General features: G+C 43.0%; 1 protein-coding gene across 15 annotated transcripts in view; it reads left to right on the top strand.

Annotated features, from left to right (window-relative positions):
- Window positions 1-24,196, top strand: part of LOC147019646 (tyrosine-protein phosphatase non-receptor type 12-like) — a 153,228-nt gene extending 129,032 nt beyond the window's left edge. For 3 of the 15 annotated variants that reach the window (XM_085894243.1, XM_085894236.1, XM_085894239.1), the window contains 4 exons: window positions 5,667-5,741; window positions 5,923-6,020; window positions 18,682-18,759; window positions 22,016-24,196. In XM_085894243.1, coding sequence (XP_085750369.1) covers window positions 5,667-5,741; window positions 5,923-6,020; window positions 18,682-18,759; window positions 22,016-22,108 — 344 coding nt within the window. In that variant the 3' untranslated portion in view covers window positions 22,109-24,196. The remainder of the gene's footprint in view (window positions 1-5,666; window positions 5,742-5,922; window positions 6,021-18,681; window positions 18,760-22,015) is intronic. The other 12 variants (XR_015061471.1, XM_085894242.1, XM_085894238.1 and 9 more) reach the window with 8 other exon arrangements.
- Window positions 24,197-27,649: the final 3,453 nt, after the last annotated feature.

The following is a 27,649-nucleotide window of genomic DNA, read 5'->3' as shown; positions in this document are numbered from 1 at the left end:
TGCAACGGCGGTGTGCGGTTCGGGAGCAGCAGGAGCCGTGCCAGCTCTCGCGATGAGCTCTCGCGCGTCGGCTGCGTTCATGGTGCGAGGTGCGCCGGTGTTGTTCGGGCAGCTTCAACGGGTGGCGGTGAGCCCGTGGCGTTAAAGGAAGTCGCGAGTCACAACATCGAGTCAACAACCAAGAGACGGACTCGTGATGTGGGTTGTGGGTTGCTGTTCATTGCATATTTGCTTTTCATTGCTCGAGTGATGCGGTTTAACGTTGTTGAAATAAATGCCAGTAGTTCCTGTGTGAGAATGGGTTTGGCGGAGATCAATCGATGGGTTTTGCAGTATGGCCAATGTGAGGTGGTGGCTTTGGGAGCGGTGGTGGCGAATAAAAAGGTTTGGTTGGCCTTCCATTGCCCCGGGCCGCGGGTAGTTGCTTTGTCATGTGCAGGGATTTTGTCGAAAGAACGTGCTGTACGGAAAAATGAGTTTGCAATGGTTCAAATGATGTTCTTAGTGATTTATGACGAGCCTATGGTTGAAGTGTGGTTTAAATGGAGTTGCTACCGTCTAACTGCCGTGTGGGTCTCGGAGATCGACTCGGAGCCAGGACTGGTGCGCTGGTCGGCGTTACCCCCACCTCTGGTTGCGGCAAGGTCAGACGTGCCTGGCGCCGGGGGCGCAGCTCTCTGTGTTCGCTCAATGCCGTTTAGACGGGCGTTGGCATCTCAACTGATTGTGGTGCGTGGGTTGTTATGGAGCATTGGTTGCGTCCAGCCAGCGGCGCTGTTCAGCGCCCCCATCCAAGGTCAATCGAGTCTGGCGCTGGCGCCACGGCTTCCAGACAGCGGGCTTCCGGCCTCGGAATGTTTATCTGCTTCAGGTCTGCCTGGGGGAGGTGTGCCGCCTTGTGGGCCGGAGGCGTTTGATGGTGCCGGGGGAGGTTTGCTCGGGAGATCGCTGCGGCCTCGCCGAGGGCCATGTGAGCATGAGCCGCCTGGGGGCGTTCCCGCTGTGTAGTGCTGCTGTGCTTCTCGCCTTGCTGCTTCATATCGGTAACGCGGTCAGAGTTTGGTAGGTGCTGTGTGCACCTCCGGCTTCGGAACCTGGCCGTGGCAGCTCCACTAGCTCGCTTCCACACGTTATATGATGTGATGTGCTTTTATACTTCGCTGTTTTCTTTTTTGTACCTTGTCTACTGTTATACCGTAGTACTTCGTGCTGTTTATGCTTATTATGATGGTGATCATTTGATAATCATAGTTTTAGGAGGGAGGAGTGTGGTATAGCCTGCGGGCATGCAGGGCGGGGCATGATGATGGGAGGAGGGGTTGTCGTGGTCATCGTGTCTGTCAGGAATATAAGGAGTGCGCACCGCCTGAGGCGTTGTAGTGATGCTGTAGTCGCCTGGCTTGTGAGTGTGCTGAGTACGTAATAAAGGAGAGCCGCGGGCAAAGTACGCCCGCGCTCGCGCTTGTGCAACACAGCCCGGCTCGACTGTTCCCCCGCTCGTGTCTGCCTGCTAAGCATCTCTACCACGACACCACACCTCCCATGACATCTGTCTCCATATATCAAATTGGGAATCATGAGAAGTCACTTATAGAGGTTGTCGACACATGACCTACAACTCCTCTTCACATCTATTAATGGTGTCAAACCCCTCAATGTCAGTCCCCTTCCCCATCGTCATCTCCATGCCTGTGTACTCCCAGCCCCACCACTTCTGTGCCCCCATCTCTAGCATCCGTCTACTTCATATCCCTCCCCTCTTTCTGCTTAATCATTACCCCACATCCTCATAGCTTCCCCTGCCTCACCCCCTCGTGGCTTCTCTCTTGCCCCGCATCCTTTCATGAACCAACTTCCTCAGTCTCTTCATTCTCATTCTTTCCCCCAGAGCATCCAGACAGCTGTTCCCCACCATCTCAGGACATCCCCGATCCAAAATAATGATCTTTTCAACTTGGTTGTACTTGAAGTGTGCATGCATGGGAGTGTTATATGTTGGGATGGACATTGGACACCTCAAACTTAAAATTGCCCCCTCCCTCTGGCTGCTCCTTCAGCGAGCAGGTATTTCTACTTATAATAAAAAATACTCTGTTTATTTGTGGAATTGCAACTTTTTTTTTTCTTTTTTTTTACACTTTTGCACTTTACACTTTCTATTTCGTGCTATCGAGTCATATAACTGTCACCTCTGATCTACAAGTGTCCATGAACCACACAGCTTTACTTTTACGCCTTTTGTGTTGTCTGGAAGGATGGTGTCAACTTGGCACACTTACTTTTGGGCTGTCTCGTGTGAGCTTGATTCTCGGCCGGACTATATGCTGTCGGATTGGTGCTTCGCATGTGGGGTATTATGTCACAAAGTACGCCATCTCACTAATTGCTGTGATGCTGGGTGTCTCATCTGTTAGCGTTTGTTGATGCATGTTAAAGGACCCCCATGGTGACTTTCACAAAGAGTGGGCGAGTTATGGCCGTCACTTTGAACAAATTATAAATCCCTACCCAAACCAGTTCCACTCGACCATCATGCTGGCCATTTGTGAAAGACTCGAGTTGAACATCCTGCATGACTTGCTTCACAAAGAAGGTGGGATTAATTGGAGCCATTGTAACGGTACTCCGTTTATTTGAAAAGCTGCGTTTCTCCATCGGGTGAGATGATCTTTGCATATGTATCCCTTTACATACTCAAAATCGCCTACACACGTTTATCAGATATCCATTATGCTGGTAGGATGTACGCCTGGTGTTGGCTTAACGGTTCGGATTGCGGGCTTGGAATCCGAGGGTCCTGAGTTCAAATCCCACCCACTGTTGAATTAATACCAGGTGGGGTTGACTCAGCCTGACGTCCTTCCGAGGTCAGCAAAATGAGTACCAGCTTGCTGGGATGATTGAGCCATTCGAGTATCCTGCGTCGGAGTGGCGATCCGTCCAGGATTGTGCCCAATAGCCCAGGAGATTGCATCGGCAGCACTGACACTCTGCACAGAGTATGGTCCCAATGGATGGATGGTTGTAACAGTGGATGTGGTGTGAATTATTATTTTAAAAACATAGATCCTTCAATGCTCTTTTACAGGAATATTATTATCCCCATGCTGTTTGAAAAAAAACGGGGGGGGGGATCTTGGAAATGGCTTCGTCTTTGTCTGTCTGTGTCACACTATCTCTTTCTAAAACGGTTGGGCATAAATTTACCAAACTTGGGTCGTAATGATCACCACATGGCACAAAGGTGCAAGAGTGGTATCATTTTTAACCTCCGCCATCAAAGATCGGAGGTTACTGTTTTCACCCCTTTCTGTTTGTTTGTTTGCTTGTTTGTTTGTTTGTTTGTGAACAGTATTACGGAAAACTCCTCGACGGATTTCGACAAAACTTGGTGGGGGGGTTAGGTATGGTCCAAGGATCATGCCAGTAGATTTTGGACTTGGTCCAAAATCCAATATGGCTGCTATGGCGGGCATTTAAAAAAAAAAATTGAATTTTTTTTTTTTGCATTTCTCCATGTTTTAAGTGATTTCCAACGCCCCCCCCCACCCCAAAAAAAAATTGTTAGAGAAAAAAAAATTTTGCAACTTTTTTTTTCAACAAAATTTCGATTTTTTTTTTTTTGCATTTCTCCATGTTATAAGTGATTTCCAACGCCCCCCCCCCAAAAAAAAATTGTTAGAGAAAAAATTTTTTGCAACTTTTTTTTCAACAAAATTTCGATTTTTTTTTGTTTGCATTTCTCCATGTTTTAAGTGATTTCCAACGCCCCCCCCCCAAAAAAAATTGTTAGAGAAAAAAATTTTTGCAACTTTTTTTTCAACAAAATTTCGATTTTTTTTTTTGCATTTCTCCATGTTCTAAGTGATTTCCAACAAAAAAAATGCCAAAATTATAATTGCGGCTGATTTTGGAACTTCAGGTGGATTTACCCATGTAAAATCAATTTGTGTCTCAAGGAATCTAGTTATGACGAATGAATTGAGTATGTAAAAGTTAAAAGTAAAAGGGAAAGTTGCAAACGATAACTCTGTGAGCACTGTTGACGTCAAATTGAATGAATAGGATATCAGGTTCACTTGAGTGACCTTGCAGTATTGGCGGCGGAGGTTTTGCACTCTACCGAGTGCTCCCCCTCTAGTTGGCCCTGTGCCCCTTGGAGCAGGGCCAAAAGGTCAAAAAAACATTACGGGCACATTCTGAAACATTTTTAATGAAACTTTGTATATGCAATCAACATTCGAGAATGCATGAAATATGGAACGATTCTTTTTTTGGGATTTGACCCCCGGTTCATGCCCCACGTCACAGGAATCAAAACGGATGTATATATTTTTTTTAATTCAAAATGTGATATCGAGTCATTCCTGGTGGAACCTTTTACCGTCTTACAACTCCGCTTCATGCAGAAAGTGTGGGGATATGCGATGTCACACCGTCGACCTTGCTCTTGTATTAAATTGCTGTTACCTTTTTTTTCAAATTTGCAAACCTCCCCTTTCGTGTTGATGCAAAAATTAAATACAACACCATCTCCATCCTACCGTAAAGGTTTGTCAGGATTTTTATGAAGTGGTAGTACAGGAGTGTAAGAAGAGTTAGGGCAATGATAAAGAAGTAATTAATCAGAGCAGCAGAATCGAGCATTCGCAAAATATGACAGTTGCTCGAGGAGATAGTTGTGGGTGAAAGACATCTGAAGAGACGACAGGGTTTATCTTGATTATCGTGTCCAATTTTTGTCGACCTTTTTAAGAAGGATATTGATACAATATCGAGAGGCTACAGTGCAAAGTATGCCTGGTGTTGGCTGAGCGGTTAAGGTGGCTGGCTTGGCACCTTAGAGTCCTGAGTTTGTTGAACCCCCAGTCGACCATTGAATTAACACCAAGTGGGGTTGACTCAGCCTGTCATCCTTCTGAGGTCGGCGAAATGAGTACCAGCATACTGGGGTAAATAACCTTTTGGGGTAACGTGCGTCGGAGTGGTGACCCGTTCAGGACTGTACTTCTTGCCAATGAAACTGCCTCGGCAGCCCTATGTCCTTTACGGCGTGAAAGGACTGGTAATTACAGTGCAGGGTGACTCAATTAATATAATGTTTTTTGGGGGGCAATTTGAGAGAAAAGTTTTTATTTGCTTTGTATGTGACATTTTAAATTGTTTAAAGTGATATTTGTTTCCTGTAATTAATGAGGCATCTCCATTCAAAAGAAATTCGAAGTAACCCTCTTAATAATGAGATTCTATTGCTAAAGATATGGCCTCGAGGTACGCACACTCGTTTCTAAGCCATCTCGCCTGGGTTTGAATCCCGACCCAGCTATATACTGTCATCCTGGTGTTTCACAGGCAGGGTGATTCATCAATGTGTGTGCTGTCTCTCGGATGGAGGTTAAATGGGCGTTCCGTCTGCCGGCATTAGTTGGTGGACGTTAAAGATCCATCCCACGGTATCCTTTTTGAAGAGTAGGCAAGCTATCGCCGGTACCATGAACAAATTACAAATTCCTGCCATAACCAACAGAGGGTACTGCATCAGCTGCACAGCCGCACCCTCAGCCATTGATGCTTCCCCACAGCCTTGTGCTGCACACAAACAAAGATTGCTAAAAATGCATGGTACATAACTCGTGATCATGATTCTGGGTACATTTTGTTTGCAGACCTTTCTCGGGTGACTCCACCCTTAGAGTTATTACCACGTGACCATTCAGACAGCAGTGACCCCAATGAGAGAGGTTTGTGCCTCTTCAAATAACTACTGTACTACACCCAAACAAGAATATCACATTTTTGGAAGGGAGGGAAGGGGAGGGGGGGCGTATTTATGTTAATTTGAGTCTATTTGTTTTTTGCATTGTGCAGCATTTTCTACTTTCTTATGCGAAACTGACAGGCATTTGGGGAACGTGTTTGCAGGTACCGTGTTGTCCAACAGAACGCCAGAAGTTAGGCCTTGTCCCACTCAATCAGCTCTGCATTCCCACTGCACAGATGACCCATCTCACTGTAGCAAGGTGGGTATGGAGATAGCTTTGTATTTCGCATGCGCTATGTTTTATCATCATGATGCTCTTGACTGGTAGGTAATCGCAACGTTGCATTGTTGAGTATGCATGTTCTTCTCTCCATGCCCAATTTAACGATTGCACGGCCAATCCCCATCGGTTGTCGTCCACCGCAGTACCGGGTTTCTTGATAAATTTGCGGTCTGAAATTCCTCCTGAGGAAATGCCATGCTGAGGGCGCTAAGAAATTTGGCACCATTGTTGCGGTGGCGCTGGTATCCAGAGTGCCCCGCGAAGTGACGGCACTTCCCTCAAGCTCAGTGGCTGTGTTTATCTCATCTAAGTCTTGTGTTGTGTCATTCATTCGTCTGTACGTCCATGTGTGTGGCAGCTCCACTAAGAGCCTTAGTTCCTGTTACAAAAAAGAAAGAAAAATAAAAGTAAACACTCCATTCCTTATCCTGAGGATAAGGAACGGAGTCTTTACTTCTCGATGTAAATGCGTATCATGTAGCGTTGCCTCCAGGTAGGGGCAGGCATTACAAGTCTCCACCATTTACAAGTACTTCAGTCCTGTCCCCACGTTTTCCAGTGCAGTGAGGTGTTTTGAATTGTAAGCAGTGGGTATGTTTTTGCGTCATGCACGTAACCCGGGTTATTTACTTTTTTCGAGAGCGATTGAGGCAGCTGTCAGTTGCCTATACACCGCCCAAATAAAGTATGTGTCAGAAGAATGCATTGCATGCCTGGAACAAGGTCGCTTGTAGGGCGGGTACCTTGCTTGTCTATATAATTTGAGAAACTCCGTCTGTTTGTTTGACTTTTATGCACTCCTGAACTGCTGGATGAATTGAGTTGAAAACTGGTGGTTGTACTTGGGTGATGCATGGGAAGGTTGTAGGTGATTAAAAAAGAATAAAAAATTAATAGTCCCTTGGATTCAGGGTTGGGAGAGGACCCCAATTCTCTGTGTAAACATTGTCATGTCCACGGCCGTTTAACACCGACCTGGACGGATATCCGAACAATTTTCCTTGGAGGTGAACAGCCGAGGTTCTTGGAGATTATGGCGCACGCGGGATGGGAAAGCGGCGACCGTGCCCACCATGATGAAAGCACACGGATTTATTCTCAAATCCACAATGAATAGACAAACACAAGTATATTCAACAAATGATGGTTTAATAAACATAAATCAACGAGCTATAATTAAAATGAACCAAAGAGCGTGAATGTTTTCCTAATTTTCCGTGAATGAATGTTTTCCTAACGTGAAATAAAATTAAATCCTAATTTTCGACGTCTCCACTCAGTCACAAAGGGAAAGATAAAAATGAAAGAAAATCCTCCCTTTATACTGGTACTCAGCTTTATGTCCAGATATGACCTTTAGGAGCCTCACAGTCGTTGAACCGTGCAGCCACCATGTGGGAAACACAGGAAAATGGCGTGAAGTCGCCCCTCATGGCCACGTCCGTGAGACAATGCAAGAAGCGGTCTTCAATGCCAGGGCCCATGAACCACCGTAGTAGTTTCTTCTCATGATCGAGATTGCCACACCACTCCTCTCTCAGCACCAAGGCCCGCTCACACCAAATGGCGCCGCCTTTCTCCTTGATCATACAACAAGGCGATTGATGAGGCTCTGGGATAAGGACAAGAGACTCGCTCTTCTTCTTCTTCTTCTTCTTCTTCTTCTTCTTCTTCTTCTTCTTCTTCTTCTTCTTCTTCTTCTTCTTCTTCTTCTTCTTCTTCTTCTTCTTCTTCTTCTTCTTCTTCTTCTTCTTCTTCTTCTTCTTCTTCTTCTTCTTCTTCTTCTTTTTCTTCTTCTTCTTCTTCTTCTTCTTCTTCTTCTTCTTCTTCTTCTTCTTCTTCTTCTTCTTCTTCTCTCCTTCTCGAAGCATACAAACTTCATGACTCAGTCGAACAGACAACGGCCAGCGTCCTGTTTCAACATGCGAGCAAATTCACACAGCACGAACAACGACAATCACACAGCCTTTTCGTAGTGCCGAGAGGGACCAGAGCCTCACGCTTTCCTTCCAACCACCCTCTTGTCTCTCTTGAATCTTCTCCTTCTCTGACGTCACCGTGCCCAATCATCAACCTCGGGGGGGGGGGGGGGTGGCCTGCGCGTTGTTGTTATTAGAACGTGGTTCCTTTTTATCGCCGCTCTTGCAAATGAAAAACCGGAGGAAAAGGTCATAGGAAGCAATCACACACTGGAAGAAACTAGCCTTAAACCCTACCTTGTTAACACAGCACCACCCACATGTGGTGACACATGAACAATCTTAAGCTCACAGTCTCCCCACTTAATTTACATCGAGATATCTCCTACTCGTCCACTGACTGTGCTACACTATACAATCCTACCTTTACACTGAAATTCCTCCATCTACCCCACTAACATAACAATATGTATTGTTTACTTTCCCCTGGTGGAAATCGGTCTTACATGTCGTAATAAAATACACCAGAGATGCGTCATGGAAGTAGGAGAATCATCCCGTCCATAAGGATGGGTTCTTTGCTCGTAAGTGTGGTGTATTGGGGGCAGGGCACAATGCGGGGAGCATTGTGGGAGCATTGTGGAGGTGTGGTTTTGGTGGTCACGTGTTCGCAAGGCATATAGGTGTTTGCGCCGCTTGAGGCGTGTGTTTTGTCTGCAGTAGTGTGCATTCGGACGGGCAATAAACAGAGTTCGACAAACCTCACGACTATCCAAGTCCCACTGCCCTCCGGACACTACACTGGCGACGAGGCTGTTTCGGATCGACGTGTGCAGAGTGCCTGATTTCAGCGGTGTTGACTTGGAGTCTTTAGCCGGGGCAATTGGAATGTCAGGCGCGCGAAGCGCCGGGGAAATCAGCGCAGCTCGCGCGATTCGAGTTCGACCACCTGGCGAGGAGCCCAGGGAAGCGCATCGCGAGTTTCGCGTGCCTGCACGCACAGTCTTTGGTGCGGGTCGAGTCCTGCAGCCAGACGTCTCGCAGTCACCTACGAATTCGCGTCGAGTGAATTGCAGGACGGCTCGAGGATGGTGGAAGGTTGAGGCACGGCGCACGGGCGAGTGCCCGTTTTCGTTGGAGACGACTTCGAATTGTTTTCAGAGCAGTTGGGGTGCTATTTCCACGCGAATGATGTAGACGACGAGAGCAAGCGCAAATCGATCTTGCTTGCCTCGCTATCAACGGAACATTATCGGCTACTAAGTGATTTGGTAGCGCCGGATAAGCCCAGTGACGATGGGCTGTCGTTTAAGGATGTGGTAGAGAAGATGAAAGCCCACATGGCGCCGGAGAAGTCATTGCAGCTGGCTCGATACCAGTTCGATCACCTCGCGAAAGGTGCGGAGGGGCGTGTCGCAGATTTCGTGGCGCGGGTGAAGCATTCGGCCGTGGCTTGCAAGTTCACGGCAGAGGAGCGTTCAGCTCGACTCAGAGATCGCTTTATTTCTGGGCTGCAAGATGCGAAGATGGTGTCGGCGATTCTGCGAATGCGAAGTGTCGACGTTACATTCGACTCGGCGGGCGAGACTGCTTCAGCTGTCTCGATCACCTCGCGAAGGGTAGTGTAGTGTCCGGAGGGCAGTGGGACTCGGATAGTCGTGAAGGTTGTCGAACTCTATTTATTGCCCGTCCGATCCATTGTGCCCTGCCCCCAATACACCACAGTAAGAATATAGTGGAGCTTGCTAATAGGAAGGCAATACAGCATAAATAGGGAGGAAGTGGACAAGCATTGAAATGGAAATGGAAATCTCTCAATGGTGAAGAAACACTCAAATAAATTATAGGATCCTGATCATCACCAAAATCAAATCAATTCGTTCTTGGCACACACCCAACCTGTCCACCAAATTTTGTCCGAATCTGTCCATAATGTTTTGAGATATCCTGCTCAGACAAACAGGGGAGACAACATAACCTCCGTCCACCTTCAGTGGTGGAGGTAACCAGGGATGTGACATACAGTGCCTTCAGAGTCTTCACACCCCTCGACTTTTCACATTTTGTTGTGTTACAGCCTGAATTTGAAATGGATTAAATTTAAAATTTTCTTGTCACTGAACTACACAAAATACCCCGTAATGACAAAGTGAAAACCTGTTTTTATAATTTTTTACAAATGAATTAAAAAAGAAAAGCTGAAATATCTAATTGACACAAGTGTTCAACCCCTTGAGTCAACACTTTGTGGAAGCGCCTTTTGCAGCAATTACAGCTTTGAGTCTTCTTGGGTTAGGTCTGTATTAGCTCTTCACATTTGGATTTGGGGATTTTCTCCCATTCTTCCTTACAGATTTGCTCAAGCTCTCTCAAGTTGGATGGGGAGTGTCGGTGAACAGCAATCTTCAAGTCTTTCCACAGATTCTCAATGGGATTGAAGTCTGGGCTTTGGTTTGGCCACTCAAGGACTTTCACGTTCTTGTTCTGAATCCATTCAATTGTTGCTTTTGCTGCATGCTTGGGGTCATTGTCCTGTTGGAACGTAAATCTTCACCTCGGTCCAAGGTCTATTGCACTCTGAAGCAGCTTCTCAAGGATTTGCCTGTATTTGGCTCCATTCATTGTTCCCTCTTTCCTTACAAGTGTCCCAGTGCCTGCCGCTGAAAAACATCCCCATAGCATGATGCTGCCACCACCATGCTTCACGGTAGGGATAGTGTTAGATGGGTGATGAGCTGTGCTCAATTTCCACCAGACATAGCACTTTGCATTCAGGCCAAAGAGTTCAATTTTTGTCTCATCAGACGACAGAATCTTTTGTCTCATGCTCTCAGAATCATTCATGTGCCCTTTTGCAAACTCTAGGTGTGCTGTTTTGATCCTTTTTTTCAGGAGTGGTTTCCATCTGGCCACTCTCCCATAAAGCCTAGATTTGTGAAGTGCTGCAGAGATTGTTGTCCTTCTGGCAGGTTCTCCCATCTCAGCCAAGGAACTCTGTAGTTCTGTCAGAGTGGTCATTGGGTTCTTGGTCACCTCCCTGGCCAAAGTCCTTCTTGCCCAGTTGCTTAGTTTGGTCGGATGGCCAGCTCGAGGAAGAGTGTGGGTAGTTCCATATTCTTTCCATTTCCTAATGATGGAGCTCATTATGCTCTTGTGAACTTTCAACACTCTACAAATTGTTTTATACTCTTTCCCAGATCTATGCCTATTCCCAATTCCATCTCGGAATTGGATATTCTGACAGTTCTATGGACAGTTTCTTGGACTTCATGGTGGAGTTTTTGCTCCGACATGCACTGTCAACTGTGGGACCTTATCTAGAACGGTGTGTTTCTTTGTAAATCACCTCCAATCAATTGAATTGGTCACAGGTGGACTCCAATCAAGTTGTGGAGACATCTCAAGGATGATTAAAGGAAATTGGATGCACCTGAGCTAAATTTGGAGTGTCGTAGCAAAAGGGTTGAATATTTATCGACGCAAGACATTTCAGTCTTTCATTTTTCATTTATTTGTAAAAATTTCTTTATAAAAAATAAATAAATAAATAAAAGGATTGCACTTTCACATTATGGCGTATTTTGTGTAGATCAGTGACAAAATAAATTTAAATTTAATCCATTTTAAATTCAGGCTGTAACACTCTAACACTTGATGAAAGTCAAGGGGTGTGAATACTTTATGAAGGCACTGTGTGTCAATGGATATACCGTATTGAACATTCCATTCCTCCAAAATTTTACCATTTCACCATTATGCCCAAATATGGTTTTTCAAATCTTGTCAAAAAATAATTATTAACACAGTTACATGAATGAGATTCATATGGCAAATTATAATTGAAGTTTGCACCACTATTTTTTTTCTTCTGGGTGCTCCAATAAGTGCTAATTACTGTTGATAGTTGAATGCATTACACAGGCTGAACAGTGAGCACCAACAACAGTAAATATTTTTCCTTTTTTCCCCTCCCAGTTCTATTCTCGCTCTCTGCTTACTCTCGGGGGTTTTCTTATGTTGTGGTAATTGAACCACTTGTGCCGCGGCTAATTGGACGGGCTGGCTGGTATGGTCCGCCCACACGCCCTCAGGTCCTGGTGAGTTGGTGGGGCTGCTTGCACAGCACAATCTTCAAAGCCTGGCAGGGGGGGAAGGTGGAGGTCGGGTGACGGATGCCAGGAGAAGAGCGGTTGTATGCACAGTAAATAAAAAAAATAGACCGGTATTGGAGTGACCTCAGCCGTGTCAGTAAAGCAAGAATGGCGACCGTGCCAGCAGTAATGTGTGGTGGTGTTGACAAAACAGGCAATACTGTTTTACAAAGTTGACTTGATTAAGAATCCATGGCGATGGAATTGGCTTGATGAGGAAATCGACATGACACTCATTGATTCCAATGAAACGAACCGCAGGAAGTGGGGATGTGTCAAACTTGAAGACCACCTGGTTGCAGCAAAACATAAGGAGCTCTTAAGTATCCATAAAACATTATTCGCTGTCAGGTTGCTCATTATGCTTTTGTATAAACCTTGGTTTGAGGGATTTTATGATCAAAATGTTTCTTTGTGACAAAAGTTGTGCAGAGCTGTCTTCGGTAAGTCGTAAAAGAAAGTATAAAGAGTGGAATAAGAAAACACCTGGGAGTGTTTTATCTTTTGATAAGTGCCATTTGATTCTAACCGCAATTATTTTATTTGTATTACAGTACAGTGCAGTATTGTATTACAGTACAGTTCGCCCCCTGTTTAGAATAGGTACACCGTATCCATGCGTGTTGTAAGAGGCGACTAAAGGGTTGGCGTCAGAAAGGGCATCCGGCCATAAAAAAAAAACATTTGCCTCAAAAAGGGAACTATTATGGAAGATTGTCAAGGCTAACCTAACCCATGCTCGAGCAGGGAAAATGGCCTTAAAATGTGTGTTCGTGCGTGCGTGCACACCAGTACAGTTCGAATGATCATTTTGAATTTGATTTATGCCTTTTGATTGGAATATATTTTTCTCATTGACATTTTGCTGATAAACTGCTGTCTTCTTTCATTATTTTTCCATCAAAGATAATTTTGAAGATAAGTGTCATAAACAGATGGAAAAAAAAAAAGAAAAGAAATAAAGAGTTCCTTTCCAAGGAACTTCAGCGCAGGAGGCCATTGGGTCCATCAAGCCTGTGAAATTGTTGCCACCCTATGGTTGTTTATCCGTGCTCTATCCTTTTTAATTGCTGAGCGTCAAGCAAGGAAGCAGTACATACCATTTCAAAAATCTTCGGGACGGCTCAGCCAGGGTTCAAACTGCCGACCTCCCGACTCAGAGCGGACGCTCAGGCCATTACTCCACCGAGTCTCTCTGGTTCAACAGTGAGATCTTAAAAAAAAAAATTCGAGCATGATTTCCCAAATATATTGTTATAATCACCCAGGAAAATGTGAAAACTGTCATATTTCAATTGTAAAAAGATGAAGTGCCACGTTGGAGCACAACGAAGGAAATGTACCTTCAATTTCAATTTTCCAGGAAGTGTGCCCCAAATCCTGCCCGGCTACCTTGTGCAGCAGCATATTTTCCTTATTTTTCATCAAACTTCACTGACATCACTACTTAATTGTTCAGTTTGTTTTGTTGCATATGATACAAGGTCGTGACCCACCTGACATGGAAAATATTGACTCTAGCAATTGGGCATTAATGACAGACAATATATAAAACAAAGTAAACCTCACAGGTATCGGGTAAAAAAAAAAATCTTTCCAATGTCGATATACTGGTATATCGATATCAAGTTGTTGTTTTTTTAACGCAAGTTCCAAAAATACGTAATTGTCCGTAACGTATTCATATATGACATACACGTCATTGGCACACGGTAATTCACGCCATATGTCAAGCACTTGATCTTTACAAATTATTGCAAAAATTTTCATACACTCGATAATTTGGTTGATAAAGAGAGTAACCAGAGTTGGTATCAAAGCCACCCAATGCTCGCCTGTTTATAGATTTATCGTTTTTCAAAGACTCTTCTAATAATTAATATTTTAAATAAAGTATTGCAGTGAAGTCTGATCCAAATAATTTTAAAGCAATATATGTATTTGTATATTGTAATCAGTAACAAGAGCGCAAGTGAGCACAATATACGCCAGAACAATAAGGTATATACAGAATTGTGCTACTACATGGAAAACAGCATCTTGGTTGCCATGGCAACCACTTTAGATGACGAACGTATGTCGCAACACACCATCTCCACAGTCTGTGCCGATGTACCAAATATGAAACGTGAAAGTTGAAAACTTTGGGAGTTAGAGTGCGGACAGGAACGGATGGAAAATAGCATCCTGGTTGCCATGGCAACCACGTTGGATGACGAACGTATGTCGCGACACACCGTCTCCACAGTCTGTACCTATGTACCAAATATGAAACGTGAAAGTTTAAAACTTTGGGAGTTAGAGTGCGGACAGGAACGGATGGAAAACAGCATCCCGGTTGCCATGGCAACCACTTTAGATGACGAACGTATGTTGTGACACACCGTCTCCACAGTCTGTACCTATGTACCAAATATGAAACGTGAAAGTTAAAAACTTTGGGAGTTAGAGTGCGGACAGGAACGGACGGACGGACAGACAGACGAACGGACGGACGACACATAATACATATCGGGTGTATAAACAATAGTGTGGTAGATAAAAACATTAGAAAGGAAAAAATAACTTGCACCAAAAACTTTAACATTTTCATGCTCACGCTGACGCTCACGCTGGGGGTATCGCTATAGCTCTCTGTTCTTCGAACAGGTGAGCTAAAAAGTAGTTCAATTCTGTCCTTCGCTTACTTTGTTTTGGTCTTGTAATTTTAAAGACGATAGTCGATGACCATTAATCGTAGGTAGCAGGCAAGTGCTCAACATATTGTTACGGGGCCGGGTATCGGTGGTGAGCACGAGCGCTAGATGGAGCAGTAGAGTCGGCTCCACCGAACACACCGGAATTGAGGTCGTGCCTTTTGGATAAGTCTGAAAGGCACGGGTCCCTTACTGGACCATGAATCGCCAATAATTCGACCGCGTGGGGTAAGGTCAATTGCCAAACTTCAACATACCTAATTACCCACGTGGACAAAGCGACCGGGGAATTCACACCCTCGAGAGGAACGAGCCGTTACCGAGCCTGAACCGTGCGTAACCTGAGCGGAGATTACCAAAACCCGTCAGACCAAATTAACAATTTACGGCCTCGCTATACACCGTGCCAAGCCAATGAAAGAAACACAGAAACGAGCTGGAACATTTAACAAAAGGGATATTTATTTATAATGGGGCGACCTTGTTTTATTATATTTATAATTTGGGCGACCTTGACCTTTTCACCTCAAAGGCAATCGGCTTCAGTGACCCAACATGCAAACTCTGCTCAAATTTCAAGTAAATCAGATGAAAATTGACGATTTTCTGCAACCTTGACCTTTGACTTTCTTGTATATATATTTAAAATGTCTGAGCTTTTGAATGGCAAACCAAATTCAGCAACCCAATATGCAAATTCTTAAAATTTCAGGTCAATTGGATAAAAATTGACGATTTTATGTGATGTTGAACTTTGACCTCGACCATATTATTGTCCTGTCCAGGCCGATTAACACCAGCCTTGGACAGATAGCCGGACGGTCTTGACTCTGAGGTGAACAGTTAAAATTATTGGCGTTTATGACGTGCACGGGATGAAAAGCAGCGAAGGCGCTTACCCGTACGGAAGCACACGGGTTTATTCTTGAACCCACAACGAACAAACAATCACAAGGAAATTCAACAATAATGGTTTAATGAAAATAAATTATTGGTGAACTAAAACTAAATCCTAATTTGAGATGTCTCCATGAAGACACAACAACAGACAAGTAGAAAGATAAAATAAAAGAAAATCTCCCCTTTCTGCCGGCACTCAGCTTTGCATCCAGAGATAACCTTCAGGAGCCTGGTGATCGTTGAACTGCGAAATCACCGTGCAGAAAGCGCACTAGATGGTGCAAAGTCGCTCTCTGCCACGTACGTGAGGTAACTCGTGCGGGCGGTCATCCTTTGCTCTCACTCCGTCCTTAATGCCAAGAGCCCCACAAACCGCTGCCACAGTTCCTTCTCACGATCAAAATTGCCACACCGCTCTTTTTCAGTACCAGGCCCACACACACCAAATGGTGCCGCCTTCCTCCTCGATTCTTTGTGAATATACTCGATGGAAATGAACGTTATAAGAAAATCAAGTTATTCCCTAAAGTAGAACATGGGCAAATATTCGTTGGTTCGCTCTTTGAGTGGAATGAAAATATGAAAGGGAAGAAGTGCTTTCATCATTAAGTGTCAATCTTTCAGTCTCAATTTTTCATTTGCTTGTATGGGAGGGGGAGGAAATGAGTCTCAATTTTACATTTGCTTGTATGGGAGGGAAGGGGATAGGTGGGGAGAAAATCAGTCTCCTATTTTGAGCTTTTGGGGCTTGAGTCAGAAAGTTTTTCGCTTTTTCCCCATTCATTTGAATGGGTGTCCCAGAAGCCCCATTTATCATCTACTATTATTAATTTGTCTTCATTTTCTCACAATATGGCTTTGTTGAAAATTTGATGACAAAAGCTCAAATGGTTAAAAAAAGTTATTGCACAGACAGACACATGGACAGATGCACAGACAGAAGTGATTGCCAAACCCTGTCTCTTGCTGCGTGGTGGGGGGAGGGGGGTGGAGAGGGGGGGGACGGGCAAATAACGTGACGACTGTTCAGTTAAAATTGTTCGAAAAGGACTATGTAAAAAGTAATTGCACAGTAAATACTACTCATTGACCTTTACTTAAGATCACTCTTTACATCCACCAATATATCACTTTTTGTTCATTGTGATAACAGTGAAATGTTAAAATATGTTACAAAACGTCGACATTTGACCATCTTCTGTTTTTTTTTTGTGCAAGGAGAGATAACAGCATGGGAAAAGGACACAGATAGGACTTTGTATACATGAACTTCAAAAATATTATAATCTATCCTATAAAAGAGCTGTCTGTTTGTCTTTCTGTGTGTGCGTGTATATGTCACCATTTTTCTCAGAGATGGCTGAACGGATCATTGTCAAACTTTCAGAGGTTCATCAGCGAGTGTCGGAGAGTGTTTCAGACTAAACAAATTGAAAATTTTGAAATAAAAAAATCACTTTGGTTTGCCGAAGCCTTTGTAACTATGTTCCCATCGTGTGCTGCCTTTTCGGCTGCTGGTTGCATCATTGGTTCGGGACGCAGCTATGCCGCTGATGCAGTGCCCCAATTACGACTATACTGGTTGTCATTTTGCCGACCTCGGAAGGATGACAGGCTGAGTCAACCCCCTGGTGTTAATTCAGTGGCCAACGGGGCTCGAACTCAGGACCGAGGATCCCAAGCCACCACCCTAACCGCAAATCCCACACCAGGCTATGTAGCTATGTGAAAAGTAGTATTAAATGATCCCCGACACCATTCCTTCGTGGGTGTCGGGAAGTGTTTTGGCCCCCACAAAAAATAGTCTGGCCAATGCCGGGTACTCCTGCTGGTATAATGTAAAGATTTAGGGGTATTTGTAAATTTTTATTCCTCCGCTGACGAAGTCGCCGGAGGCATTATGTTTTCGGGTTGTCCGTTCATCTGTACGTACGTAGTCCATCCATGCTAATTTTCTCTGTTTTATCTGCAACCGCTTATCCGATTGACACCAAATTTTCACTAAATAGATGCGCCTACTTATGTGGAATGTTTTAATGATAATTATGTCATCATGGGTCACGTGGTCTGTCTGTCTCTGTAAAAATCGGGTCTGTCTGTCTGTTAGTCTTTCTGTCTCTTTCCATCCATCACACTGTATCCTAAATGGTTGGGCTGAAATTCACTTACCTTGGTAGTTATGATCACCAAATGGCACGAAGGTCCCAGAGCAGTATCGTTTTTGGCTGCGCCCCCTCAGGTGGGGTCAAGAGGTCAAATACTAAAAAAATGCAATTTCTGGCACATTTTAAAACATTTTTTAATGAAGCTTTGTACAACCAATCAACATTGGGAGACGCATGAAATATGTAACGATTTTTTTGCATTTGGCCTCTGGTTTCATGCCCCAGGGTTGGGGAATTAGGGTTACAAGGGTCAAAATGGGGGGGGGGGTGGAATGAAAACTCAAAATTTGATGTTGGGCCACTCATGGTGGAACCTTTTGCCATCTTTCAATTTTGCTTAACGTGGGAAGCATTTGGATTTGTGATGGCGTGCCATCGACTTCCCTCGAATATAAATTGTTCTTGCTACAACTTGTCATTCTTGAGATCTAACCATTAAGAACAATCTTGGATATGACAGATGATGATGTAATTTGCTTTCGACAGTGCCCACCATTTTATTCATTTCTCTATTGTTCAAGGATGCTAATATGTCAATAGGTTGAGCTTTGTATTACGAAGCATGTGAGTTATTCTGCCAACTGACAAACGACCATACACAACTGCCCAAAACAAGTGAGGCCTCACTTTATACCACAATTCCTAATTTGTACAAAATAAAATAAGGGTTGAGACACACACACACACACACACACACACACACACACACACACACACACACACACACACACACACACACACACTCACACTGAACAGGTAAAAGGCTTATCCTTGAAATTTTTCTTCATGCTGTCTGTGCTATGCAGAGGCTGCACACAGTGGTACACAGCACACTGAAAAAGATGAATGGTGATGAGGCAGCAATTTATCTGCTGGACAAGATGGTAAAGCCAAGTGCAAGTGAAGCAGATAAAAGGGCAACGTAGAAAATTTGACGCAGGTTTTAGGGGATAAAAAATTGGTGGAAAATTGCATGATGGTTTATCCTGTATTGTTTTTGTTTTTTTCTGAGCAATCCAAAATGTTGGTGGCTTTTGGCCTGTGCTCTTTTGCCTCGTTAGTCCCCCAACTCCTCTCACTTCTTGCCTTCCCTCGCAGTACTTTGTCTCTCCCCAGCCTCTCTTGACCATCCATACTCTTCCAGCAACGCATATCTCATGACCTTTTCCAAATCTAGGGGTATTGCACACCTCTGTTCCTTTGGTTCTTTTGGTTCCTTTTTTGTGCCCTTTGTGGGGCTGCCTTCCTGAGGTTGTCATGTTGATCCCTGTAGTTCTTCCATCCATTGATCAACTGCCATCTCATGCTGCTTCACATCCTCACTTATAACCTACTCTCATGTCATCGAGGTGTGTGTGTGTGTGTGTGTGTGTGTGTTTTGTGGTTTTGTTTTGTATGGCTTTCTATTTCTGAGTGCAAGATCTATTGTTCTTTTGGATATTATTACCATTCGAGGAAATCCATTCATATTATTGAGGAAATCCATATTATTACCATTCGAGGAAATCCATTCATATTATTGAAGAAATCCATATTATTACCATTCGAGGAAATCCATTCATATTATTGAGGAAATCCATATTATTACCATTCGAGGAAATCCATTCATATTATTGAAGAAATCCATATTATTACCATTCGAGGAAATCTATTTGAAGAGCATTTTGACTAATTAGGTCATCATGACCTCATTTCTTGATATGACCAATTTCAAACCTTTTTATTACCTCTGTGCTGATGCACTTCAGATGTCATATAAACTTTCTTTGTAACATCGGTCATGCTCACCTACCTATTTACAACCTCGCCTTCAACCTATTTTCATCCTTTTTTCACCTTTGAATATGCTGATGCACATGGGGTGTTCCATAAGCAAGGTTTCACACAACTGGTACGCAGGTACTCATGGGTGGTAACAAAAAAAAAAAAAACTAAGTGCACAATTCAAAGATGCTCGGGAAGCTCAAAAGCGTACGAGCACAACAGAGGCTTTTGATGGAAGGTTTTCTCAGTGAATGCAGCTGAGATTCTTCCGTGATAATTCTGATAAAATGATATACTGTACTGTTATTTCAAAATTTAGGTGTACAAAATTAAGTTCATGAATTATAACATGATAATTTATGTTATATTATAACTTGTAATATTAAAAAAGAAAAAGATAGATCGAAGGGGAACACGTGAGCGAAGAGGAAGAAGAGGTTTTCTCAGTTGGTGTAGGTAACATTATTCCGTGCTAATCATAATATAATGGGTGTAAGCCTGGAACTTCTAACACACTTTTCTCCAAACATATTCTGTTCATACTTCCAAAATCTTCACATTATGTGTTCCATGTGTTTATGCAGGTGATAGTGGATTCAAAAAATCGAATGTAGATAGAATTTTCAAAGAGGGAATCGATGACGTCACAATCAGCAGCGTTCGGCGGCAAACCGACGGCCGGGTCCCAGACGACATGCTTTACTTAACTAAGTCCATGAGTTCAGGACGTTTGTTCAACTCGGCATTTACGACTTTTATCCTGCCATGTTGTTAATCTGTTGATGGAGGTAATATAGAAACTATGAATATGTCAAATCGGTCGTTACTGATCCGGCGCTATGTGTCAAGGCCAACAATCTAAAGCGACCGGTCTCAAACGCTACCAGGGGCACCCAGACACGCCACCAATATGAACAGCTGTTGAATGCGGCACAAAACATCCAAAGAAACTACGGGAACCGAGTATTGTGATCCGTCCTGTCCCCCATACCCGTCATAGATGGGTATCTGCTAGTTCTGATAATTGATAGACTGTGATTTCATAATTGAAGTGTACAAAATTAAGTTTATAAATGATAACATAATTTATAAGTCGTATTGTAAAGTTTATAACTTATGAGATAAAAAAAATCGATCTAAGAACGCACGAGTAAGGAGGAAGAAGACGAGGTTCAGGAACGCCCTAAACAAAAACAAAGAAAGAGCGGCTTGCGAGTGTCTCGTCTGGAGCGTATGTTCTGAGAGTGCGTTTTCAAATGAGTAAGATGCATACTAAGCTGAGAGGTGCTTTAAAAATCGGAGTGGTGCTTGGGAAAGCAGATAAAAAATTGGAGTGGTGCAATTTTTTTTTTCATGAGTACCAAACCATTTGTGCTCGTACTCATTGAAGAACCTAAAAAAAAAATTGTGTGAACCCCTGTCTATAAGCCTTTTTGCCCACCAGATCACGTGGGCCTATTTCTGGCAAGATTGCAATGACGTCATTTCCTAATTATTCTCACGCTTTTTGAAAAAAAGGTGGGGTGGGGGGCGATATTGTAATGGGCTCTGTCTGTCTGTACGTCCGTCTGTCATGCTACTTCCTCCTAAACGGTTGGGAATTTATTCACCAAATTTGGTAGTTATGATCACCACATGGCAAGAAGGTGCAAGAGCAGTTTCATTTTTGGCCCCACCCCCTGGGGCGGGTTCAAAAGGTCAAATACCAATAAATTCAATAATGGGCAGTTTTAAACGTTTTTTGTGATGAAACTTTGTATCTGCAATCAACACTGGGGAGGGATGAAATATGTAAAATGTCAACTTCACTTTAGCTATTATTATTATTCATATCATCCTCCTATCCTTGTGTTTTATTATAAGTTTGCTTGTCCGATCTGATTTGTTCTTCTCTGCCTGTTTGATCTTTGTCCGTCCTTCCCTCTTCCCTCTGTTTTCCTCTACCCTGCTGTTAGTGCATTGTCCTCTCACCCTCTGTAATCTAGCTCTTTCATGGGTCTCAATCTCTGTATATATTTCTACCGATTGAGGAGGAATTTGAGGATAGATTCATTTTGTGCTCCCACAGTGGAAAACCTTTTGATCTCCACTCTTAGGTTTGGTCTTTGGAGTAAGTCGAAGCAATTTTACCATGTTTTTCTGAATAATGTAATGGCTTTGAAATTTCTAGATCCGAAATCCATACTTTTACCATCTTAACACAGTAGAATTGGTGATCGGAGGATGCAAGTCAAATAATCACGTTTGCTGTGAACAAAGCAAGAAAGCAAAGTGTAATCAACTTTCAAAGTTGATGGATTCATAAAGTCTCTTCCTAAGGTTAAGCAAAATTGTATGCCAAAATGCAGTGCATCTGGTTTTGCCTCCTTCTCTCAGCAGAAACCTGCTAACACAATGATTAGGAGAGATGTACAGCCGATGGTCCACGAAGATGGAGCAAACCCAGAGGTCTTCCTGCCAGCAGATTGAAGAGTCCGATGTATCACTGCAACCGTTGGCCTCTTGCCTCTCCTGGCTACGTACCTAAACTCGTTGTGGCACAGCACTCCTGCATTACTCACCTTTTCCATTTTATTGCACATTGCACAGTACTTCGCATAAAAACTGTAATTATGCTCAGTATGAGCATAAGAGGAATCTTCGGGAGCACTAGACTCTGTGCTGTGTTTTATTCCAAATGGCCATCATGTATTCAACAGTGCTGGACAGTTATAAGTTGCTTTTAGTCATTCCTCTATTCAGCATTTTTTTTTGTTTGTTCTCTATTGCAGAGCCTCAGAAATGTGCTTTGCTCAATTTATTATGATCGTTTTGTGTTTATGATGTACAAAATGCAACACACAACCTTGCAGAAGAAGTACTTTCCAGATGCTGAAATTTATATCCATCGGTAGTTTATCGCCGCACACCGAGTGCCGTCGAAGCCTGCTTTGTCGTTGTAGCTAATGAATAGATGCTGAGTATGGCATACTTCCCCCATCGACTCGTATGTAAGCGTCATAGGCACTGTAGATTGACGTCCACCTTTTGTTCTTGAATGCCCGATATCGGTCCTAGTTTGCTGGTGACGTGGACAGACATCGTGGTGTTGACTTTTTTAACCCCTCAGGATTGAGTGCTCACTTTACCGTTACGACCAGCATTGAGGTATATGGTGTTCATATCTGCCTTGGCCTACTTTTTAGGATACCATAGTTGTGATAATGGTGAGACTGGAAGCTTATTTATAACCTGGGATTTGCCCGGTTTGTGATTGTGCTGAAACTCGAAGTGATACTTGCATCCGAGTAAGTCGTGACGACTCTGTGGGGATTGTAGGTGAACGCTTTCTGGCAAGCAATACGTTAAATACTGCATTCTCAACATAGTGAGTGGTGTTGTATCAATGACTTTTTTTTTTAATTTGTAAATTCCAAATTGATTAGTTATCCACAATTTGAAGAATGCTGTTTTGTTTTCATTCTTGGAAGGACAATGTCAAGTGTAGTTGATGGCACAATGAACGTTGCCTGTAGAATGTAACGTGCTGATCGTTTGCACGAAGACCAAAAAAGTGCCTCGTGTGTCCATCAGTCTGTGCGCTCGACTCTTCTGTGCCTGCCTGTCTACGGTGCACGTCTTGCCTGTCTGTCTGCTTGTGCATGTGTCCACCAGCTTGTGTGTCTGCATTCATGCATATATGCAAGAAAAGTATCATTTTTATACTGCTTTTTTCCCGACTTTTATGAACCGTTTTGTACTCTCAAAACTTCTGAAATAACGTTCGTTTTTAATCGGCAAATTCCATAAGCTGCCTTTTCTTTGCTGCAGATCGGAGCGAGGTTTCTCAAACAGAAATTCTGATTTGTGTAATGCAGACAGAGAAAGAGACAGATCGGAGATTGGCAAAGAGCGTTGGAAAATATGTCTGCACGTTCCAGGGACTGAAAGGAGATGTCAGTGGAGAGAGGTTTGGTGAGACGCAGCAGACATGATACAAGACAGAAGTAGATATCGCAGATAGAGCAAGTGAAGGTTTTACGATGCCATAATGCTAGATTACACCAAAATGATGTCCATATGTAAAAATAATAAAAAAAATTTTTTGGCAATTTTCAAATACTCCACATCCCCCATCCTTCCCCCCCATCCCCCTCAAACTTAAACGGGACAAGAAGAAGCACAAGTGTGGTTTAACATGGATTCACGATGTAAGGAATATAATGAGAAAGCCATGTAAAGTACTTTTATACTGTTGTTGTGGTTAACAGATTGATCATCGGGACCGTTGTTTGCTGGGCCATGAACACTTCCAAACATTTTGACATTTAAAATTATTATTTAAGAAAGTTATTTTTATATGAAAAATGAGACCAGAATCCTGTGCAGGGTTTGTTTGAAATTGAGCCTTTTTGTTCATAGTATTGTTTGTGGGGAAATGCCTTTCTCTGTTTTATGAGCTGCTCTGGGGAGAGGTCGGAGGGTGGGCAAGGCTGAAGGGTTTTAAAAGGAATGGAAATTGCAATCTAACACGACCTTCTACTACTTCTGATGATTAAATAAACGTGGATTACATTACTTAGGATTGTTTTACTTTGTCAATGAAATGCTCTTGTTGTGCAAGACTATGATGTAAAAAAGAAAAAGGACTTTCAGGACAAGGTAACATTTAAGACTAAGAACAAAAAATCGTTTTATTACAAGATACAGTTACCACATTATCAGGCCAGTATTAGGAAAGATATGAATTTGCAACCGTTTCTTAAATATCTCATCGTGCATCACTGACTTATGCTCTGCACCATGTGTTGGTAGATATCAGGCTTGATGTTTCAACATTCCTCCGTCTGAGCCAGCGCAAGTTCACTGATGGATTGTGATTTGCTGACTGGTCCCCTCAGGCTGTTCCAGGACCGGTTGGGACTTGGGAGGAAAGGAGTGTGGCAAGGCCGGGGGTTTCTATTGGGCTCTCTCTACGTAATATGTAGATGGCCCCTTCAACTATACCACCATGCTTGTGGCATGACCATTACGTCTGAAAGTAGTCAATATGGAGTTGGTTCAGCTGATTTATTCAGGTTAATATTCTCTTCCCAAAACCATTCACCTAATTTGTTTATTCACTTAAACCTAGCATTCAGCCATCCACATCTCTTTTTAGAATTCATTCGCGGTCGAGGTGTCCAAAGCATTGTTTTAAAGACCGACTCTTGCGAGAGAGACACAGTGGTATTTTTTTTTAATCTCCGAGTGATTGGAGATGATGGGACAGGTGGGTGACTCACCATCCTGCGGCCTGGCACCACCATCAGAAAGACAATTTTAGTCCATTTTGACTCCAGCTGGAAACGAACTCACGAGCGTGGTCCAAAGACTAATGCACTGCCAACGGAGCCTGGAAACACTCGTTTTATTTACCCACCTTGCCTGATCTCCGAAGAAGCTTCCTTAACAAATCTCATGACTTCATATATGCCTCGTAAACACTGTATGAATCACGTCTGTTTTCCTTAATTGGCAGACATAGATGAAGATGTAATAATCGGTCAATCTTTGCATAATAGCCAAATATGCCATTAATGCCCAGATCCTTTGGTTATGAATTATTTAGGTGGTGAAGGTGTGATGTTGCATGCAACAAAAGATGATAGTGTAAAGAAAGCTTGATAATTTAGAATGTGTCCTGCCACAACTCAACTCTGGAGGTGAGATTAGCAGTATCAGTCCAGGAGGCTCACTGACTCATCTTTTACCAAAGCACACCACCTTGTCCGGACAAGGATCGTGTCAAAATGGGAGAAACTTTGAGAAGAAGAGGTCTGAGTCGAACATGCTGATGTCACACTTTGGTTATATTATTGAGAAAATTGAACACAGTTTTAGGCTAACCTTTTTTTGTATCAGTGTCCAAAGCCCTCAGAAGAGCTTGTTTCGGCATTGTATTCAGGACTATTTGTAGCCTCGGTGCACTTTGAACATGATCTCGTGGTCTGCGATCGGAGATCGCTGATGGTTCCCGATATAGCCAACTCTTAATATTAGCCAATTGGTTGCACTTGGAATTCTGCCTCATCATGTAAAAAAAAAATTAAAATCAAATAATCTTTTAAAATAAATAATATAAAACAAATAATAGGAATTAAAAATCATGTAAGCTTCGTGTTTGCTTTGTTGTTAGGGTGGCTGGTTTGGGATCGCAGGGTCCTGAGTTCGAGCCCTGTTGGGCGCTGAATTAACACCAGGTGGGGTTGACTCAGCCTGTCATCCTTCTGAGGTTTACAGAATGAGTACCAGCGTACTGGTATAGGGGCACAACATCAGTGTCAGAGTCATGCCCCAACAAAATGATAACTACCCGGCAGCCAAGCTGCCATACACAAGAAGAAGGATAAAAAAAAAAAACTTAAATAATGATAAAATGTAAAAATTAAATTATTGAAATTAAAAATGATTTTTTTTTGTTTAAACTGATTAATAATAATAAAAAACAATTAACAATTGGGGGGGGGGAATAAATAATTGATAAGAATGGCACTCGGTGAAGCGTACACTTCCCTCCTCCATCAGGCTGAACAGTTTACGTTTTGTGTCCCACTGATAGGTCAGATCGTTATCCGAGCCTTAACCAAAATCGAATCGGCTTGTTCTCGTCACCTACACGACTCGTCCAACTAGTTTTGTCATAATTCGTTCGTAATGTTTTGAAATATTGTTGTTGGCCATGTCTCTGAATGGTGAATGAATCGCTTAAAAAATTATTGTATCCGATTCTTCACAAAAATCTAATGAACTTGTCCTTGTCACATGCCCAACCTGTCCACCAAATTTCATTCCAATCCGTCCATAACTTTTTGAGATATCCTGTTCACAGACAGACAAGGGTGAAAAAAATCAAGTCTATCACTCTTTCCAATTCTTGGTTCAATAATTCCGACTCTGCGACCATTCGTGCAAGGGATACCGCATATCGGACATGGAAAACTCTTCTTCCTCTGACTCGCATTCAGCTTTCATATCTGCCAGAAATAATTGCAAACATGTTATTTGTGAAGCGAAGCATTCCTTTATTCAAAAGAAATGTGACAACCTCTCATCTTCTTCCACTAATAGATATTTCTGGTTCTTAGCTAAAAGTATCTCCAACAAGTTCTGTCGCTCTACCTTTCCTTCACTTCTTCGTTCCAATGATACCATCGCTGTCTCTCTGACTGATAAAGCAACTTTTTTTGGTTCTCTTTTCTCCTCGAACTCCACACAAGATGATTCTAACATTCCATCTCCCTCTGATGCTCCCCTCACCAATCCTATGTCCCTCCCTAGAATCTCTTTTCATGTAGTCAAAAAAATACTCCTCTCTCTGGACATAAGCAAGGCCGACAGGCAAGATGGCATTCCTCCCTGTGTCTTGAAGGAATGTGCTTCAGAACTTGCACCCATGCTTGGCTCGTTTGTTTCGTTTTTGTTTAAAAACCCAAACTTTTCACTTACCTGGAAACATGCCTTAGTACAGCCTATTTTAAAGAAGGGTGATCGTTCAAGCCCTTCTAACTACCGTCCCATTGCTCTGATTTCTACTGTTTCCAAAGTCTTTGAATGTCTTCTCAATTCCCATTTTCTCAAGCATCTTGAATCTCTCAGTCTTCTATCTGACCACCAATATGGCTTTCGCAAGTCAATATCTACAGGTTATATCCTTTCTTACATTACGAATGTCTGGGCCTCTTCTTTGAGAGATTTGAGGAATCCTTGGTTGGAGGCCTTGATATCTCAAAAGCCTTTGACTGTGTTTGGCATCAGGGTCTGATATCCAAGCTTCCCTCAGGGTTCCGTTCTGTCTCCAACGCTCTTCCTCCTTTTTATCAACGACCTTCTTTCTTCCACAAATAACCAAATGCACTCGTACGCTGATGACTCAACATTACATCTTCCCTCTGCCCCGTCTTCCCTCACTCGATCGACATCTCTTTTCATCACAGCCACCTATTTAAATTCAGATTTGGACAAGATCTCCCAGTGGGACAAATGTAATCA

Source organism: Eptatretus burgeri, chromosome 9 (genome assembly GCF_056783735.1).
Source record: "Eptatretus burgeri isolate ZD-2024b chromosome 9, Ebu_testis_v1, whole genome shotgun sequence".
In the NCBI taxonomy this organism is placed as follows: domain Eukaryota; kingdom Metazoa; phylum Chordata; class Myxini; order Myxiniformes; family Myxinidae; genus Eptatretus; species Eptatretus burgeri.
Note: the sequence above shows the minus strand (reverse complement) of the source record. Positions and strands in the feature narration are given on the sequence as shown.